At 48.0% G+C, this 20,061-nt stretch overlaps 1 protein-coding gene across 1 annotated transcript; it reads left to right on the top strand.

Moving 5' to 3' along the window:
* The first annotated feature begins 218 nt into the window (after positions 1 to 218).
* Positions 219 to 10,873, top strand: H6PD (hexose-6-phosphate dehydrogenase/glucose 1-dehydrogenase). Its single transcript, XM_009289662.2, has 6 exons — positions 219 to 309; positions 2,302 to 2,471; positions 4,237 to 4,893; positions 6,094 to 6,211; positions 8,437 to 8,706; positions 9,388 to 10,873. The coding sequence occupies exons 3-6, from the start codon at positions 4,267 to 4,269 to the stop codon at positions 10,743 to 10,745; spliced, it is 2,373 nt and encodes a 790-aa protein (XP_009287937.1). The 5' UTR covers positions 219 to 309; positions 2,302 to 2,471; positions 4,237 to 4,266; the 3' UTR covers positions 10,746 to 10,873.
* The last annotated feature ends 9,188 nt before the right edge of the window (positions 10,874 to 20,061 follow it).

The raw sequence follows: 20,061 nt of genomic DNA, 5'->3' as shown, positions 1-20,061 counted from the left end.
CGGGGTGCGCGGGCGCTGCAGAGCCGGCCCCGGCCCCGCTTCCCCTCGTGCAACGCACGTTGTCCTGCCGCCCCCCTCTGAGGGAAACCGCTTTCCCAACACCCCTCGCTGTGCTTCTCGGCACGGCCTCTCGCCCCTCTCACGCGTGCTGGTACCGCTTACCTCTGTCCGTGGCGAGGGACGTTCACCGAGTCCTTTCTGCATCCCCAGTGCTCGGGAAACCAGGAGGAAATCGCCAGCGGACAAGCCTGGGGAAGGTGGATGATGAGGTTTGGGTCTCTTCTGGCGCAGGCTGGCTGTAATAGCAAGGTACACACACTTCAGAGGTTTCTTCGCTTGGTTTTGATGTCTGTGTGGCTGAGATGGTGCCTACGCTCCGTAGTCATTTTTCTCACTGTAACCCTGTCCTCCTACTTTTCCAAGCCTTCGGAAACTGAGCTACCGTCACCGTGCTGGGGCCAGAGCTTGCTTTCTTTTAGGAGTGAGGCTGTATATCAGTGCTGCGTTGGATGGTTAACAAGAAAGGCCAAACACTAATCCATGCGTCTCTCAGCTTGCTTTTAATGTGACTCTCCACGTTAAGCCTCTGACCTTTCCAGGAGCTGATGGCGGGGTCGTTCCTGCTCTAATGTTTGCATATGCAGAAGACCAATACGTTTTTCCTGATTCTCAAAGAATCTCGGTAACTCTCCTTCATGTGTTACATGTGCATAGCCTTTTAGGAGCCCCAGGCCACGCTGCATTTGGCCATGCATCTGTTAATTATTTTTCAGTGGGGGTTCAACAGTAACAAAAAAAGATCTTTTTCATTTTTTCCATGCAGCAGGGGAACTTACAAGACCTGAAATGAGCTCCTGTCAAACTGGAACTCCAGTGACTGTGCAAGGGAATGCACAGTCTTACACTACTGCTGGGTTAAGCTCTTACAGTGTTTTATATGGATCGGGCCCAGGAGTCTTTTCCTGAAGCCTGAATGAGTAACTTGGTTCTGGCTGGCTGGGGGATTGTGAGAGTTTTATTTTTTAATGTGAACAGTGGTGATTATCTGATATGAAAGCGGTAAACAAACATCCCTGGGTTTACCGTGCTTATTCTGGGCAGTGTAGCACAGTATTTTGCAATTGGGAGTGTTGTGAAACTGTTTTTCAGTTGGTTTGGAAATACATGTGACTGTGTAGCTGAATCTGCCAGGAAACTGCTTGGCTAATTCACTCATTTCCTTGGGTACGTGGAAGAGACTGACCCACCCAAACCCTTCCCATTCCATAGTAGGTACCTGCTCTTCAGCTGTAGTCTCTGTACAGCGTTGCAGTAACTGCAGCCTGCCGAGGTGCAACGGGCAGTATGTCAAACTTCGCTAGGTTCCTGGAATAAAGGTTGCTCAAGCAAATGTAAATATTACTTTACTGCACTGAGGAACTTTGTCATCTGCGTTATAACCCCATAGTGGGGGAAGGAAAACCAAACCTCTGCTTAAAATGATAATTATTTGTACTGCACGCAAAATCTTAGGAGCCACACTTCTGCCCCTCTGCAATTGCCAGCACTATTTGCTGGATTCCTTAAGTGGGTACATGGAGCTTAAATAGCACAGCAAGAAGGGAGGCAGTCACAACAGAAGGCTGGGGAGACATGATATGAGTTAGATTTGCAGACTACAATATACCTTGTTGAAACTCTCTGGAGAAGAGCAATGGATACCGGACCATCTCTTGAGGGAGTGATGTGCCCTGTCGGGAACATTGAGGCTGTCCCCTTGCACAGTGGCAGAGCAGAGCGGGCTGCAGTTGTGGTCGGCTAACTGATGCTCAGCTGCTGTGTGATTTCCATGCAGGAAACAGGGAAGGAGAAGCCAAGGAGTCTGCATGCAAATTGACCTTTGAGAGGGAAGCCCAGGTGCCCAGAAGGCACAGCAGCATCGCACAAGTGCCGTCCTGCTGTCCAAGGGGGGGCTCACTAAAACTGCCCCCTTCTCACTGCATCAGGGTTGTAGTCTTGGGAAGCCCTTTCTTCTGAGAGTTGGAGTGGAGGACTGCTCCCGGGGAGGCTCACCAGGGTCTCGGTTGGAGACCTTCAGCATCGATCAGAGCTCGCATGCAAAGCAGAGGAGTTAGTCAGGAAGACACTCTGGGAGCAGGAGTTGCCACATATGCCTGCATTTTGCCTGCTCACAAACGGCAGCCAAAAGGTTTAGCACAGCCAATGTGTATGGGCTGAGAGCTGGGATGTGCTGGGACGTTGCTGGCGCAGGCACGTTCATTTTTTCTCTGCTGTAATTGGGTCTTTCCTCCCATTTACCAGAAATGGAAAAACCTGCCTTATCTTACTTGCTTACTTGACCGTTGATCAGTCAGTCTGCTGTGCACTCAGTCACGGGGAAGAGAGATCTGCGCTCTGGAGGGACTCCGAAGAAGACAAGTCTCCAGTTACTTCTGCCACTGCAGTCTCTGTAAAGCTCCTGTATTACTCAGGTGAGTCTGCTGGGGAGAGAAACATGAGATTTATAAAGACCAGTTCAAGCTGCAGATAGGGAGAGATATTCAGAAGTTCCTTGTTTTGATTTAGTTATCCTCATCCTTTAGCTGACTTAAATCCTGTGTTGATTTAGTGATGGAATAGTGACTTTCCAGGGGGAGAGCCAGTCAAGAGCTAGGACAATATCTGTGTTTCATCCCTCTGCCATTCAAGGGGAGCAAGGACCAGGCCTTTTGCTCTAGGCTAGGAAAAACAATCGTGAGTAAGTCTGGGCAGGTAAAAGCTAACAGCTTTTGGTCCTAGGGCATATGTACAGCTGTAACTGGAGCAACGGAGCCAGTGATATGTTTTCTAGCTGACTGTGAATGTATGAATCTGATGAGACACTTTTCTGTCTTGTCTCTGCCCGCAGAAGGCTAAGATGTTCGTTCTCATACCCAAGATCCATTTCTCAGTTGTGTGGTCATGAAACTGCGATTTTAAAATGGTGTAATCATGCCAGTGCAAAGCCTAGTGAGACTGCAACTGCACCAGTATAAAAAAGCCATGTACTTTTTCTCTTACTGTCAAGAAATGGCTGGTTTTCCTACACAGGTAAAATTAAAAGGTATAAATTCGTTGCCCAGAACCAAAAGTTTTTAAAGAAGTTAATTATCTTGTGTGCTGTGAAGGCTATGTTCTAACTAAACGCAACTTCAGAAAATGAAATTAAGAGAATGAGATAGCCAGTGTTAAGAGCTTCTGATATAATACTTGATGTAATGAGAACAGCACAATGGTTTATTCACTTGTTCCGGATTCTCTCTCTTGAGGTGTAAAGTCATTGCTGTGTTTCTAGGTATAAGAACTAAATGTCTCTTAAAAACAACTTTATTTTTGGATTGGAGAAACAGGGATAAATAAGAATGAGCAAAGGGGCTTTTTGGTCAGGGAAGCCAGCTGTTACTGGCTGCAGTGGTTTGAATGGGTACTGAGTGGAGAAGGCCAGAACGGGTGCTGACATGCACTCTTCAGTGATGGAAAGTTGCAGTAGGCAGAACACAAACCCTACATTGTCTCCTGGCTGCATACACAACCATCACGAGGCAGCATCTAAACTGGCTCATGTCTAGACTTAGTTTTAAGGACTAAACTTCTTCTTCCCCTGTGTTGTTTTATCAGACCGTTTGTCTCCCGGTAGCTCATTAGAACCTAATTCAGCTCTGTTCATGAGAGTGGTGGTGCACATGAGTCATTAAAGTGCAGTGTATTAAAGAAGAGCCTGTGTACTGGAACTGCCAGGGGTCGTGCTTGTCTCTGAGCTGCTGTGACAATATTGACATGAAGCAATGCCAAGACAGCAGAATACCATTTGAGCAAAGTCCCAAACAGGAGGTTGTTGAAAGCAGTACTTAATTTGCAGGCACATGTGTTCATTTGTAGCTAGCTCTGAAATTTGTATTAAAATGGATTTCAGTTTCACAGTCTAAAGGCATTGATGCCCCCTCATTAACTCAGCTGTGGGAACAATGCTTATGCTATCAAAAGACCTTAGGCACACGCTGTCTTCCACTTCTTGGTTTGCATAAGGAGGCTGCAGTTTTTTCAAGAGCCCCAGTTACTACCATGATTCAAATCATGGAGGGGAGGAGAGACTGTTGGGTAGAGGATCCAGGCAGAAGTCCCTGGCTCCTCAGCCATGGGAAAGCAGGTACCTTGCATTGTGTTTTGCAGTGTTATAACATGGATTGACAGATTTTCTTTTTTAATCCTGTCCTCTAGTGTTCCTGGGTCTACCTCTTGTCTCCCAAGATGCTGAGAAGAGTCCTGTTTACAGTGTTGTTCATGGGAGCCTTGCCGTCACTGGCTGAAGTCTCCCAGGGCCACATCTCAGTGGTCTTGCTGGGAGCCACCGGTGATTTGGCCAAGAAATACTTGTGGCAGGGTCTATTCCAACTCTACATGGACCAAGTGAGCAGTGGCCACAGCTTCACTTTCCATGGGGCTGCACTGACAGCTCTGGAGCCAGGGCAGAGGCTGATGTTTGATGTGCTGAAGAAGCTGGCCTGTCCCCCAGATGAATCTCCCAACAGGTGTGCTGTGCTCAAGGACCAGTTCCTGAAGCTGAGCCAATACCACCAGCTGAAGACTGCCGAAAACTACACTGTGCTGAACAGAGAGATTGAAACGCTGCTTCGCCAGGAGGGGCTGAAGGAGGCTGGAAGGATCTTCTACTTCTCAGTACCACCATTTGCCTACACAGAGATTGCCCGCCACATCAACAGCAGCTGCAGACCACCTCCAGGAGCCTGGTTGCGTGTGGTGCTGGAGAAACCTTTTGGCCATGACCTGGAATCAGCCCAGCAGCTGGCTGCAGAGCTGACAAGCTTCTTCAGGGAAGAGGAGATGTACCGGGTGGACCACTACCTTGGCAAACAGGTGAGCAGCTTGCAATGCGCAGCCCCCTGCCAGGTTGAGGGACTTAGCGGCTGGGAGAGTGTCGGATGTCAGCTCTGCATCTAGTGAGAGTGTTGTTCCCCTCTCAAATTCAGGCAGAGCCACTGCGTGTGCTCCCAAGACTCCATTTGCTTATGGAGTCCTGCACTGTTATTCTTGTCCTGTACTGTGCTGCTGTCCATCCTCTTACAGAGCAGAGGGAATGTGCAGACCAAAGCAGGGCTTTCTCCCATTAGAGTGATGAGGGTCCCCTCTCCAGAGGGAAGCCAGGGTGTAGGGGTGAACTGTGTGTGTGCGTGAAGGAGAGATGCAGACTTCATCTGGTCTTCTCACCAAGGTCAGGGCTTTGATTTCACTGAACAAGCAACGCCCTTTCCCTCTCACAGTTCTCCCATCTCAATACACACAGGCCTCTCTGCTTAGCCATGGCTTCTAGAAGCAGTTTTAAATTTGATATGATATGGAGCTGATGGGATGTTAGTTTTGCGGGATGCTTAGGAGAAGGTTTCTCCCTACCCTGTGCTCCACTCAGGGCATGGAGGACTGGCTGCTGCAGGGACAGCTCAGGATGTGGAGCTGCATTGTCCCAGAGGGAACGTGTTCAAGGACATGCCATTGTTGTTTTAGAGGAATGTGATGCCACATTTTGAAAGTAGCCTGTTCCAGCCATGGCTCTGTGGCCAGATTTTACTCAGAAGGTTGCATGTCCAGCTGCAAGGAGAGCATCTCTACTAGGAGGGGAGACGACTTCTCTTTTTTTTTTCTTTTTTTTCTCCCCAAAAAAGCAGATGGCTTTAGTGGTGTAAGCATCTGATCTGATGTATTTCAGCACTTTAGAACTGTACGTTAGTCCCAGGATGGTCTGACTCAGCCCTTTGTCCTTTGACGGATATAAGCTGAGTGCCTTGCAGTTTGGAGTTCAGCCTTTTTCACATGAAACCTCAAAATGCCTCAGAAAGATCTTTAATGTCTGCTCTGTACAGTCATTGGAGACCCCATTGTGCATCGCTGCAGGCTCTCTTGCTGATTTTCTCTTCTCTGACCCACTCTGCTTTCTGCTGTGTGACATGTCTGCTGGCACTCCAGAGCAGACCACATCCCAGTGCTGGATGAGGCAGTGAGGCAGAGATACTGTGGAAATCTGGGGAGTTTTTGTTGGGTCTCTGATTTTTCCCTTCACAGGCCGTAGCCCATATCCTGCCTTTTCGAGATCATAACCGACAGTTTCTGGATCCAATTTGGAACCGACATCATGTGGAAAGAGTGGAGATTGTCTTGAAAGAGACTGTGGATGCTAAAGGTTGGTGAGGCGAGTGTGCAGAGCTAGGGTGAATGAGTGAGAAGGACAACTGGCAGGTTCATTAATTATGTGAAAGTGGCCCTTGAGGTAGTGCTGGTGCAGAAACAAAAAAGCAGATGAATGATACGTTGGTCCCTGGAAATAGAGAGGGACTGTCTTATACTTCCTATGCTAGGGACTGACTCACTTCCAGGTAGTGTTGCTGCTTCCAAGAAAAGATTCACATTGCAGTTCAGCTGGGAGCAGGGGCAGAATCCCCCACCTTTTTCTGCTGCCGAGCTTTGGGGGCATTGCACCTACCTTTCTATCCCAAATCTTGGTGAAAGGCACTGGATTTGGCATTGATGCAATCTAAGGCCACTTCAGTTCAGTGCTGCAATAATCTGGTGGTTGTAACAACAAAGCTTTTGTATTCCTGTCCTGTTAGCTACCAAGCTCACACTGAATATACATTTGCACTATTCTTTGGAAGATGCTCTCGCATCTTTTGCCTGGATGGTACTCATATCGGCTAGTTGGTGTCAGTCCAGGTACCTAGGTCAGTCTGTGTCTGCCTGTTTCTTTCCCTCCCTCTCTGTAGTAAGAAAAAGCATTGCAGAGAGAAAATCCAAGCCCAGAGTTGCTAGCATGGGACTCTTGCTGAAGGACACGGCTGCAATCCCTCCCTGCAATGCTGCAGCATCTGCTCTGCAGTGCTCAGCATAAAGCACTCTGGGCTGGACTGCCACCCGCAGCACTTCTTGGGATGTCAGGCGCCCTCAGTTCTGCAACATCAGGATTGCTTCTCCACTCGCTTTACTTCCTCTTCTATCTTCCTCCTCCCTCCCTTCCTTCCTCAGCCACCACAAACTCAATTAATGCAACTTTATCAAACTTGGAGTAATCTTTGGTTTGGCAGCCTAGACCTCACCTGGCCCTATTTGTGGTAGAGGGATGCACTACAGAGATTCAGGGAGAACAGTGTTGTCTGTGCGTAGCCCCAGCTACACCCTGTACCCTCCCTGCTCTGAACAACTTTGTAATTTTTCATTTGATGTCTTTTTTCCCCTGTGCGGCTTCAGCTGGCAGCCTGGCTCCCAGCAAGTCTGCAGCATTGATTACATTAATGAATGTGCCTTTGGATTAGAGCAAGGGAGATAAATGTATCAATCAATAGGGGAAGCCTATGGCTGTGATGTAGTCTGCAGTGTGCAGCCTGCTGCTGATGCACTACAGAAAGGCATCTGTTTGAGTCACTTTCTTTATAAATGCATTGTCCTTCTACCCTTGTTCCCACCTGCATGAGAAGTCAGGCAGGGAAAGAGAAGCAGGGCTTTGTGCATGAAATTTTGTCTCTCAAGGGCATGGCTCAGAGCCTTCTGAGAACATGAAAACCAGGGGAAAAGGTGCAGTGAAGAGCAGTGCTCATTGCCAGGGCCCAGCTTCAGCTGTTCTGTGGACCTGCTGTGTAGCTATAGAGCTGCTGGGGTCCCTGCTCTGACCCCGCTTTCCAGCTACTCTGTCAAAGCTTTTGCATAGAACTGCATGTTGTGTGGAGTCCCAGGCCCAGGTGCTGTGACCTGTGGGACAGGAGTGTCAGGGTGAGGGTTATACAGGGGCCCTGCATCATGCTGTATGTGGGAGGTTGGAGCTGGATATTGCTGCCAGTCACTTGACTGCAGCTTCTGAAAGTACAGGCAGTCCAAGAAAGCAAAGCTGCCTTCTGCTCTGTGCACTTGGAAAGTATCAGGTAAGAGCATTATTCCTGCTGGGTTTAGGCTCTGTAAGCACCCAAAAGGAGGATTATGTCTGGCTCTGTGGAGGACAGGCAGTCCCGTGGGAACCTTTTATCTTTATTTTAGTAGCAGAGACATTTTGGAAGCCCCTCTGGAGGGAGAGGAAAGGCTTAGAATCATAGAATAGTAGAGTGGTTTGGGTTGAAAGGGACCTTTGAAGATCATCCAGTCCAACCGCCCTGCCATGGACAGGGACATCTTTCACTAGGTCAGGTTGCTCAAAGCCCTGTCCAACCAGACCTTGAACACATCTAGTGATGGGACATTCACAACTTCTCTGAGCTTGATAGCTTCAAGTTAATTGTTGGGCCAGGAGAAGAGGAGCTTGGTGCAAACCAATTAGGGCTTTTGCTCTTTGTTCTCCTTGGCATACACATTATACATGCAGAGGGCAAGGCTGCAAGAAAACCACATCAGTTTACCAGCATCTTACCTCCCCTTTGTCCTCAGGCCGCACCAGCTTCTACGAGCAGTATGGAGTCATCCGGGACGTGCTGCAGAACCACCTCACGGAGGCCCTGATGTTCCTCACCATGGAGCTCCCAGCCAACGTGAGCAGCGCCGAAGAGGTTTTGCAGCGCAAGCTGCAGGCCTTCCAGTTCTTGCGGGGCCTGGAGAAAAACAGTGTCGTGTTGGGTCAGTATCAGGCATATGCCAGCCAAGTGCAGGAGGAACTGCAGAAGGCACAAGACTACATCAGCACAACACCAACCTTTGCAGGTGAGAGTTTGGTTTGGGCCCTGGAGAGGGGAGTAGCCTAGAGCTGAGGAGAGCAGGAGATGTGAGTCCTTGCATGCTGATACCAGCTCCGTGACCCTGGACCTCACTGCTGACACGGGGATGTCTCCAGGCATCCACTGGCATGGTAACTGGGAGCTGTAACAAGATAATACTGTTGTCATGTTAGTTAACTAATGATCCAGTGAATGGGAAGCATTGCACAAGAGCTAAGTCCCATTATTCTTGATAAGATCTCTGCGTTATTTTTAGAAGTGGCCTGCAAACTCCTTTGCCTTTTCATAAAGTCGAGTTGCTCTCTGCATCTGAGGGGTAAAGCATTGGCAGTTCTCTGTGACTAGTAGACCACAAGGCCATCTCTGGCCATGCTGTGTCTTCTGAACATTAAAGATTTTGTCTGAATGATATTCATGCTCAGAAACTGGTTTCCTGCAATATGAAAGGAGGCTAATCAAGTAGGATACCTGGGAGGAAGCACAGCAAGGTAGCTGGAGCGGTTAGTCCAGTGGTGTCATGAAAGGGCTGAATGTGGAGCAAGAGACACAGTGGATGCCAAGATTTCTGGGAGCTAAGGAAGGAGAATGGTGGGTAGGTGATAGAGATCCCCTCAAATCTGCTTGCAGTTCAGGTTTAATTTGGTAGCTGAGATCACTGTCATTTCAGGTGTGCTGATTCACAGCGACAGCCTGCGTTGGGAAGGGGTCCCTTTCCTCCTCACTTCTGGGAAAGCTCTGGATGAACGGGTAGGTTATGTCCGTGTTCTCTTCAAGAACCAGGCCTACTGCACTCAGAGCGAGACTCTGAGAGATGCAGGGCACAGCCAATGTAAAGCCAAGCAGATCATCTTCTACATTGGGCATGGTGCACTCAAGACCCCCGCAGTGCTTGTGAGCAGGAACCTTTTCAGGCCTGTCATGCCAGAAGGCAGTTGGAGAGAAGCAGTAGGTCAGTCAGACCTGCACATTTTTGGACAACCATTGTCTGATTACTATGTGTACAGCCCTGTAAAAGAGAGAGATGCGTATTCTGTCCTCATCTCCAACATCTACCATGGCAGGAAGGACTTCTTCATTACCACTGAGAACCTGTTGGCCTCCTGGGGATTCTGGACACCACTGCTGGATAGCATTTCCCACCAGCCCCTGCGCCTCTACCCTGGGGGCGTGGAGAACCAGGACCTCTTAGACTTTGAAATGGTGAGTGGGGAAGTGGCATTCACACTGGCAGAGCCAGTGGAACTGCTGAACCCCAACGGGCTGATGCCAAGTGAGTACAGGACAATCCAGTCCAAATTTCGGCAAAGTCCCCTGGTCTCAGCATGGTCTGAGGACCTGATTTCCCAGCTGGCTTCTGACATTGAGAAGACAGCAAGCAGGACTGTGGCACACTCTGGGCAGTTCCACCTGGCCCTCTCAGGTGGCTCAAGCCCAGTGGTCCTATTCCAGCAGCTGGCAAGACACCATTATGCCTTCCCGTGGAAGCACACCCACATCTGGCTGGTAGATGAACGTTGTGTCCCTCTCAGTGACACCGAGTCCAACTTCTTCAGCTTGCACAACCACCTCCTCCAGAATGTTAGGGTGCCCTACTTCAACGTCCACCCCATGCCTGTGCACCTGAACCAGCGGCTCTGTGTGGAAGAGGACAGAGGCACGGAGCTGTATGCCAAGGAGATCATGGCCCTGGTGGCCAATGCCAGCTTTGACCTGGTGCTGCTGGGGGTGGGCACTGATGGGCACACCGCCTCACTCTTCCCCCAGTCTGAAAATGGATTGGAAGGGGCTCAGACTGTGGTGCTGACTGAAAGCCCTGTCAAACCTCACCAAAGGATGAGCCTTAGCCTACCCGTCATCAACAAGGCCAGGCAGGTGTTTGTCCTGGTTTTGGGGAAGGGTAAGCACAACATCACCACCCTGCTCAGCAGAGTGGGCCATGAGCCAAGGAAATGGCCTATCTCGGGTGTCAGCCCCAGCTCTGGCCAGCTGGTGTGGTATGTGGATTATGAAGCTCTGCTTGGGTGATGCCTTCACAGTGTCCCTCCTCCCTTGTCTGCGTGGCCCTTACAGCCTGGATTTTCCTACACAATGTCCATGTTTTTCTGTTGCCAGCAGCAGCTTCATCTCTAACCTTCTGGGAAATCCGTGGCCTGCAGTGCCTCTGACATTTGAGCCCGGAAAGGAGCTCGGCTCAGTGTTCAGAGCTAACTAGGAGCCAAGAGCCCAGTGCAGCATTTCTGGCTCTGCTAGGGATTCTGACCCTGACTTTGGACAAATTACCTCACCTTCAAGTGCCTCAGTTTTCCCTGTCAGGCCTTTGTTATTAGCATTTAACTACCTCGCAGGCACTACGGGAGACTTGTTAAATTAAGTACCTGGCCAAATTTTACTTTTTTTTTTTTTTTTAATTCTGAGGCTAGAAGACAGTAATAACATGCTCATCCTCTGCCCTGCTCAGTCTGGCTGGGACAGAGTCGTTGTCTCAGTAAAATGATGATTCTGTGCACGTGGATCTGTAGTCTTGTATGTGGAGGCCATCTTGGTGTCAGCCAGCCACCGACTATGGCTGTGCTCTCCTGGAAGCATAGACACCCATTTGCTTTTGTGCCATGTGGCCCCTAAATGCTGACACTGATTTGTGAGCTCGCTGCAGTCCTGAGTCTTTGCAAATTGCCCAGCAGCAGAGGCTGAGTTTATAAGCAGTCATTTGCTGCTTTCATTAAGTGGATAGCTGATACCATGGGGGATGGAGAAGGAAGACACGTTGCTTTTTAGGCTGTTAGAATAATGGGGACAGGGTGAGGAATATGGCAGTTCACAGAGCTGTTATTTGCCTGCAGTGCAATAATTATTGAGGGAAAAGCTTGGTGTTCAGAGGAGGCGTTTGGGTTTAGCTAGCAAAGAAATGTTTTCTTTAACTGTCTTTCTCTGTCTTGGTCTCATTCTCTGAAAGGAACTTTTCTCTGTCCTTAGAATTGAAGCTTGCAGTGTCATTCAGTGGCTTATAAAATTTCTACACGAGGCAGCTTTATAAACTATCAATGTATCTGTCATTACAGCACATGTTAAGGTAGTTAGAGTGTTTGCGGATGGTGGTGGTGGGGTTTGAGCTCAAGGACACCAACTTACAAGGGGAGGGAATTTTCTCTGTACATATCTCTTGGGCACACGGAACTAGCAAATTGCATCTCTGTGTTGACAGACAACATTAAGTGGTTATAGAAATATATAGTGCCGTTGCTCACAGGAAAGGTTGGAGACATCTAGTCCTACTTAGAGACCCCACTCTCCCCTTCCTAATTTTCACCTTCCCAGAATGCTGCCATGCACAATGGGTGTCTCTCTGCTTTCATGATATCCCCAAATGCTCCGTGATCTTCTCTAACGGGTAATCTACCACAGCGCACCAGAGTGCAGCTTTTGGTAAGGAAATCAAGACAGCACAAGGTGGGAGAATCTGGGCTGATGGTCCATGTGGAGGCTAGAGACAAACCCACTCACCCGGGGTGGCACCAGGATGGGACAGACCCACTGCAGGAGGCTGGAACGTGGATGTGGTACTGGCTGCCAGCAGGGAGGAGTCCGCGTAGGAGCGGAGGCTACTTCTGAGGGGATTTCTCTCTTCTTCCTGTGAATGCTGGCCCTGTTTCCGCAGAGAATTAGCTGTGTGGGGGTGACCGGGTGGAGATGGCAGGGTCTGAGGTGACAGGGCTCGGCAGGGGCCCCGATGCCGACAGGAGATGGCGCCCCGACCCCGAGCAGCAGCAGTAAATTGTGTGCCGTTCTTTCAGCAGGGCTGGTCTGAGGCTGTGCCAGGCTTGGCCACCCTTCACAGCTCTGGAGCCTCACAAGGGAAAAACAGGATCCTCAGGAGTTGGACCTGGGAGTCTGGTGACCCCTTAGGGACCTGAAAGTCTGCAGTGTAGGGGAGGAAGGAGCCTTTGCTTTAGAAAGCTGGGCGATAGGCATTGGCTTCAAAGCCTTCCCAGCACAGGGATCTGCTGAATCCTAATGATGAAGATGCAAATCCAGGTAGGAGTAGGTGCTACGGTCTGATAGCACATGAAGCAAGCTGGGCAGGTCTATACAGCCTGTGCTCCCAGGTTCCCAGGAGTTGTTGCCTTTCAGTATAATTTCTGCATCTTAATGCAGAAATCAGAATTGTTGTCCTCTGCTAATTGCACAGACAAAAGTGCACTGAGCAAGCTCTAGAGAGCCTGTTACTTGTCAAAAGAGTAGGCAAACAGAGCCAGGGAGAACATAACCTGGCAGAAGCTATGTGCAGCAGGAAAATGCCAAATTCTCAGGGACTGGCTGTGATTTCTGGCAGACACCCTCCCCCACCTTGCAGATGGTCCAGAAAAGCTGCATTTTACATACTGTATTTGACTAAGCTGAGCTGGGTTGCACTGATGTGCATCACTTTGCTTTTGCATGGGAAAGGAGGGGAGTTGTGGCGGTGTAGCTTTCTCAAAAGCTCAAACGCAGAAATGCATTTTAACTGGTCTGGTTTGACAGCCGGGATGGCTGGTTATCCATCTTTTGTGGGTGCTCGTGAATAAGTTTGCTCCTGCCTGTTTCGTGGTTACAGGCAGGCTTAACTACCAGCACAAACACCAAAGGGTGAAAATAAATCACAGGGGAGGAGAGTAGCATAGAAAAGCGGGAGGAAGGCGAGCACTGCAGGTTCCTTTCTGCAGGACTTGCTTGTCAAGTGGATGTGCTGACAGTGGAGTCTGGAGTAAGAGCATACGCCTAGGAGTTAACTGGAATAAGTCTTCTGGAATAACTCTCTTCATAGATGAGTGCTAGCAAACACTGGCTCCAAAATATACCACAGTGGCTGAAACAGCTGTGCAAGAGGAAGATGTTTTAGGTCTGGTATGTCCATAAATTCAAACATCATTTTTTGTTTTTAAACAAAAATAGCCATGTTAACTTCAGTCCAGTTCTTTTGTATTTGGTGTTGGGGAACAAGTTTTAATGAAAAATTGACCTATGTGAGAATAAATATATTGTTATGAATGACAATTTATTACTACTTTACAGATGACTGTGGCATTGTTGTTTTCTTATTTCTGCACACTTTCTTGTTAATATTTGTCTGGCACCCTTTGAAATAAACACTGATTTTAGAGAGGTTTATTTGCATTTTTAAATAAGCATGTGATTTTTTTCCCAGATAGCAGCTGTTCTTTCCAGCTGAAAATAGAGTTCATTTGCAAAGTCTCTAGTGGGTCACCCCAAAATTAATCCGAGATTTTATTAAAATCCAGTAAAAGTTTACACAGGTTTTCCTCGGTGAACATAGCTGTCTGGGTTGTTTGGGGTTTTTTTAGAACTTTTTTTTTTTTTTTTACACAGACATTCCTGTTAAACTCTTTAATACTTAGCATTTGCCAAATGAAAAACAAATATTTTAAAATATATAAAATTTGTGACTGGCAAGAGAGAGACTGCAGATGGGAAGAAGGGTTAAACGAGCAACAAATCTGATGAGGAAGAATGGTAGAAATCCACTGGGCTATAGGCCAAGGAAGCAGTGCTATTTTTATTTTGCAAAAGCTATTAATAGGAGGTGTGCACCTTCCTGAGAGCCTGTATTAACCTTTCTTTGCAAAAGCAACTCCATGGAGTAACTTCTTATAGTCTGTTTCTCCCGTAAGTGATTATTGATACCAATTTTATTTTTTTTTAAATGGCAAGTGCATTCCTAGAATTCAATGGTATGATTATTTATATGTTTTACAGGAAACTAACACTGGAAGTAATTAATTTTTCACCTCAACTTTTATAAATCAAGTTGTAAAATCTTATTTTTCCATGAGTAAGTTTTGTGATCCCTTTCATGTTGTGTAATGAATGGAGAATTATATTTATAAAAAATAAACAGTTTTTAACAAGAGTGTCTTTTTAATTTCTTTCAAAGATTGGTGGTCATTCTGGGTTTTTTCCCTGTCCTCTTGGCGAGTGAAGTTCTAACATTCTAGTTGTACAAAAAGGACAATGTTGAATTTTCTGTAGTGTGAAACCAGCAGTCTTAAATGTTCGCTCTGACTCTCTTTTTTTGTGTATCCTCCAAACAAGGCCAGGACTCTTCAGAACAGCGGAACAGCCAAAGCCCTTTTAAGGTGAGAAGATGGAATCACCCAATACTATACAGGGTCCTGAAATCGCCAGGCCTTAGGAAAGTCTCCGCTGATCCACATTTACTCCCTGAGTTGCATTTCCATAGATACTATCACCATAGTACAGAGTTGCTTAATAACATAGACTTTATAATAGAGCTGCATTTTTAACTATAATCTATTCAAGATCTGTGAGCCGAGATTACGCAGTTGAACTTCAAGAACGAGCTGTGCTGTGACTCTGGCTAGGAAGGCATTACGCACGGTCCCAGTGCGGAGGCCCGCCCTCCGGTTTAGCTGATACCCAAGTGTTCCTGTCCAGAACCAACCACCTCCTCCTCCGTGGAAGGAAAGTCTCACCTGGCACCTCCATTACACAGAAAGAAAAGGCGCAGTGGCTCCTGGAAAGGGGAGGAGGAGCACGGCAATTTCATCCTATTGCCCCAGGGGAAGGCTTCATTTTCCTGGCAAGAGGAGGATAGGAGGATTTAAATCAGATGTTTTCTTGCTGCAATCCTGCTGATTCACAAATGCTAGTTCCCCTGAATGCAATTGAAAGGGCACTGTCATTCACAGGCTCTTGTGGGTTTTCAGTGGATTCCCTGGGCTGCTAATGTAGCAGAGCATTCCTATAGTACCAAGTGATGTGGGTCTTTTCCTCTTCAGTGTCCAAACTCTCTCCAGTGCTCCCATGGGTGTCCAGGTACATTGCTATGACGTGTGTATGATACTTTCTGATGCTGTTGGCGATGCTGAATTAGCTAAGCGACCCATGCATTTGAAGATGGTTGTGCGAGTGAGGAGATTTAACAGTCATGTCCTAGGGCCGGGACAGTATTTTCCCATCCAGGTCAGAATTGTTTTAATTCTAGTTTGGAGAGAGTTTTGTTCTCATTTAGACACCATTGCACATCACTGAAGAGAGATACTCCAAGCAGTTACAGGATTAGTGGATCCTCCCCAAACACAGGGAGCAGAGGCAGTGGTGGTAAAAGCAGCAAAACTTAACCTTTTTCAAAACAATTTTTTTGGTGCTGTGCTTGACTTCTCCTTTGGCCACAGCTAAGGGCAACCCGTAGTAGGATTTGTGCCTCCGGATTCATTGCCTGCCTTAGTAGGGATTTGGTTTATTGCCTTCCTTTCCCCAAACAGATGACTGAAAATGTGGCCGTTGCCTAAAAAGGGGCAAGAAAGGAGGTGGAGGGGAGAGAGTGAAAAACAGTACATTTCAGGAGCCAGAGCGATCCTGAAACAAGCTGCCTTATGAAATGGCTGTGGGTAATGTGAATCGATCCGGTTCATTCCAGCTGCTCCCCCTGCAGAGAGCTGGCATGATGTCCTGTAGCAATGCAGCACCAGGTTCTCCTGCAAGCACCACTGCAGACTGTGCCAGGCCTGTGCCCTCAAGCTGCTCCCTGCGGCGGGACATGTTGGCTCTCCTTTGACAGATTGCTCTACAGAGAGGAATTTCCCGCAGAAACTATGTCCTGGTGGCGCTCTGACCAGACATCGCCTCATTTTTTCCTTAAACAGGGCTCCCTTTTTGTAGGCATCTCCTTATCCACAAAACAAACTGGGTCTTGTGTGAATGATGTTTGGCTCTGAGCAGTGTTGCTGTTGCTGAAATGAGACCTGCGCACAGACACAAACTGTTAAGCAGGTTCTTTTCTGTAGATCCCAGCCTATTTTTAACAAGATTCAGGCATTTTTTTCATGCTTTGCTTTTCTTACTTGGGCATATTTTATGGGTTGGCACAGTACTCTGTGTGTTTGAAGATTTGGGGAGACTCCCCCCTGCTGCTCGCAGAGAGGAAGAGAGGAAGATCATGAGATGGGGGGGGCAGAATGGGAGCTCAAGTATATGTCTCTGGCTGAGCTGTAGGGGACTGGAGCTGCAGCCGGTACCAAGTTTAGCTTATTTCCCCACATGAAGAAGGGAGAGCTGGGGTCAGATGCTAGGGAAAAGGGCAGCCTGCATTCAGGGAGAGGGAAGAAATAGGAGGAAGAGACCAAGTACTCTGTGTCTGTCTGAGGTGTGCATATCCCATTTGGGAATGTGCTTGTGGGATAGACCTGACTGATGTTAAACAGCTTAATTTGGGAAAAACAAAAAGTCCTCAGCAAAAGGGAGGGGAAAAAACATGGACGACTAGGATTCACCTGACTGCATGGATCCTGCATCATCCCACAGCATTCTAGGGAGCCAGTTTGGTAGTGATACAGCACCACGGCTGTGTGCCCCATGGTAGGATTGCTTAGGGGCGGGAGGAGTCGGGACTCCTTCCTTGTGTTCCCAGCCCCATGGGAATCGCTGGTCCACGGTTAGCACAAGAGCTGAAGGGGCAGGACTCTGCCACTGACTCACTGTGGGCGAGTCACGTTGCTTGCCTGAGCTCCCCTTTCCTCTTGCTATGCAGCAATAGTAAATTAGCTGTCTCATGGGGATATGAAATGTTTGGAAGAGGCCGGAGAAAGGCTGCTGGAGGAATGGAAAGCTTTATCCTACAGCATCCCTGTTGTGTGTATCGAGTCTCATCAAACACTCACTGTGGGCGAGTCACGTTGCTTGCCTGAGCTCCCCTTTCCTCTTGCTATGCAGCAATAGTAAATTAGCTGTCTCATGGGGATATGAAATGTTTGGAAGAGGCCGGAGGAAGGCTGCTGGAGGAATGGAAAGCTTTATCCTACAGCATCCCTGTGTGTATCGAGTCATGTTCATCAAACAATATCAGCCAAAGTACTTGCCGGGAACAGCAACAGTCAAAATCTTTTCAGCATCCAGGGCTTATTCTTGTTGCTATTATCTGCTGCAAGCAGATGCTGCCTGGCATCTCCTTTCCCAGCAGCGCTATTTTGACATGACCAAACTGTCTGACAAACAAACCACCCACATGCTGCAGTGTTTTGACTTGCAGAGGGACATTGCTGTAGATGCTTTTCCTGAGCTTCTCTCTGGAAGTACTTAGGTGTCTGTAAGTAAAAAGGTGCTTTGGAGGCAAGCATGCCAGCAGCAGAGGGTGCTGCTTCCTCATGCTGCAGGAGCTGGTGGGAACCACTTTTCCCAGCCCTGTCCTGCAAAGGGAGCTTTTCCTAGAGCCACAGACCAACACAGCTGGGCCTCTGACACCAACTCTTTTGCTGCTGTTCCGTGAGCCACACACAGCGCAGAGATGAGCACTGATCTCCTGTGGCACAGTGAGCTCTCTGGTCAGCCTGCTCTCCCAGGAGCTACTCCACAGCTGCTATTCCTGTATTATCCTGCTTGCTGCCATTTTCCATTCATGGCCCCCCATCAAAAAGGCAAGGAACCCATTTTTCTGCTTCCCCACTCCCAACGGCTTCTCATGCACAGACTGCGGCCATGTGCTTAGCCCCCTACATACAGGCTTGTGACATACAGTGCAATAAGGAAAAGGAGTGTTATGATGTGTCCTTTTTACTGCAGACAGTTGTGTCAGCCAGTAAAGTTACTGTGATTTTAAGGGGGTGCTTCTAGCATGTGCTTTCATTAAAAGGTAGTCATGTCTGTACTACGTGTACCTCAGAGGTAACTGGGCAACCAGCTGGTGTTGTAACGGTCGCTCCAAGTAGAATTGGAAGTTTGTAGAGTATCTTCTGCATTCAAGTGCTCCAGAGTTACATATATCCCATTCTTTAAAGCAGGCCACTTCACATCCAGCGCCCTATGCTGAAGCAGAAAGGCAAAGGAACAGTGACAGGAGACATCACAGCAAGCCCCTGCTTTCCAGGTGAATGTAAAGCAAAATACCTGGATTCCATTTTGTTTCTGATAAAGGGTTCTGATGAACAGCCTCATTTATTTCTGTTGCAGTGTGCAAAGTGTTGTGTTGACTGGGCTGAGATCTGAATTCACAGGAAGAGACTAACTAAAAGGAAGATGACTTTTTTTTTACCCCTGCAAAGGCCCCCTTGGGGATGCCTCTTTTTTCCTCCTCCATCCCACTCTCTTTTACTCCCTTTTCCACCACATTGAGCCATGTTCCAGCTGAGGAGGGCTTGTTGATTGTCCTCTAAGCAGGCTTGGCAGGATTTCTACCTCATGAGGCTGCTGTTTTAACAGTCTCTTTCTCTGTTCTGCGGCACACTGGGTTACTTTGGCTTTGTTGCTGTACATTACAGACACTCATTGTTCACTATCTGTTGCATTGTCTCCCTTAATTCCCACAGGCAGAGCCTGCATGCAGCACGTACATGTTTCCGGGCAGAGTGTTTACTCTCTCTCTCCCCCACTCTCCCCAGGGCATAGAAAGCTGCATGTTTGCTGCCTGCCTGTCTTTATACACCCCCCCCAAATGCAAAGCAATAGGATCCCCTTTTTTGCTACAGTCTACCAGCCTACTGCTGCAAGGTTAGTATCAGTCAGGCATAAAGCACATCTACAAAGTCTGTACCAGCCTGAGAGTCCGTGCTCTTAAGAAGGATTTAGATGCTTAACTTCAGACATTCAAAAGGGACCCATTTTTCAGAAGGTGGGTGCTCATCCACTTCCAGACCCCATAGATAATCTACAATACTGAATGCTGAGCACAAAAAAGGAGGCATGCCAAGTCATTCCCCCTCCCACCTCCCTTTTAATAATCTTAGCATAAATTCACAAGGATGAGAGCTGGAAAAGTCCCTTCTAATCCAGGCTCCATCCCCAGCTAGTTTTCCAAACAGGCTTACAGGGATTCCATTACAGGCCATAAACACCCGCATTTGTCAGCCACCCCCCTCTGCCACTGTTTGCACTGTTGTTTGAGATGTAGACAGTATTCAAAGCAAGTGATTGAAGATTAGCAATTCCTGCTCCTTAAGGAAGCAAGACAGTCAAATATTAAGGAAATAAAAGGAGACAAGATTCTGTAGGAGCTGTGATCTCATCTGGCGAGAAGCCACCACAAAGCTGAAAAGTTCTGCTTCAGCACTTGTCACGTCTGGTTTCCTCCAACTTCCCTGCTGCTCTTATACCTCCTCCACCCCATTTCTCCCTCTCACTATAAAGAACAGGGATCTCCGTTAGAGCAGGAAACCCTTGCACACCTGGAACTAGCGCACAAGAAAATGCAAGACTGTGAGTAGCCCTCAGACAAAGCAGCTCACATCTGGCAATGGCAATGTGCTGCAAGGTGCTCAGGGAGAGATAATGGGTCATAGTGCTGACCAGTGCTGGGAGGCAGGTAACACGGCTGTGGTGGAGTTAGCAGAGCAGC

This window comes from Aptenodytes forsteri, unplaced genomic scaffold (assembly GCF_000699145.1).
Source record: "Aptenodytes forsteri isolate BGI_AS27 unplaced genomic scaffold, ASM69914v1 Scaffold61, whole genome shotgun sequence".
NCBI classification, from domain to species: Eukaryota; Metazoa; Chordata; class Aves; order Sphenisciformes; family Spheniscidae; genus Aptenodytes; species Aptenodytes forsteri.
This window is presented reverse-complemented; position numbering and strand designations above follow the sequence as displayed.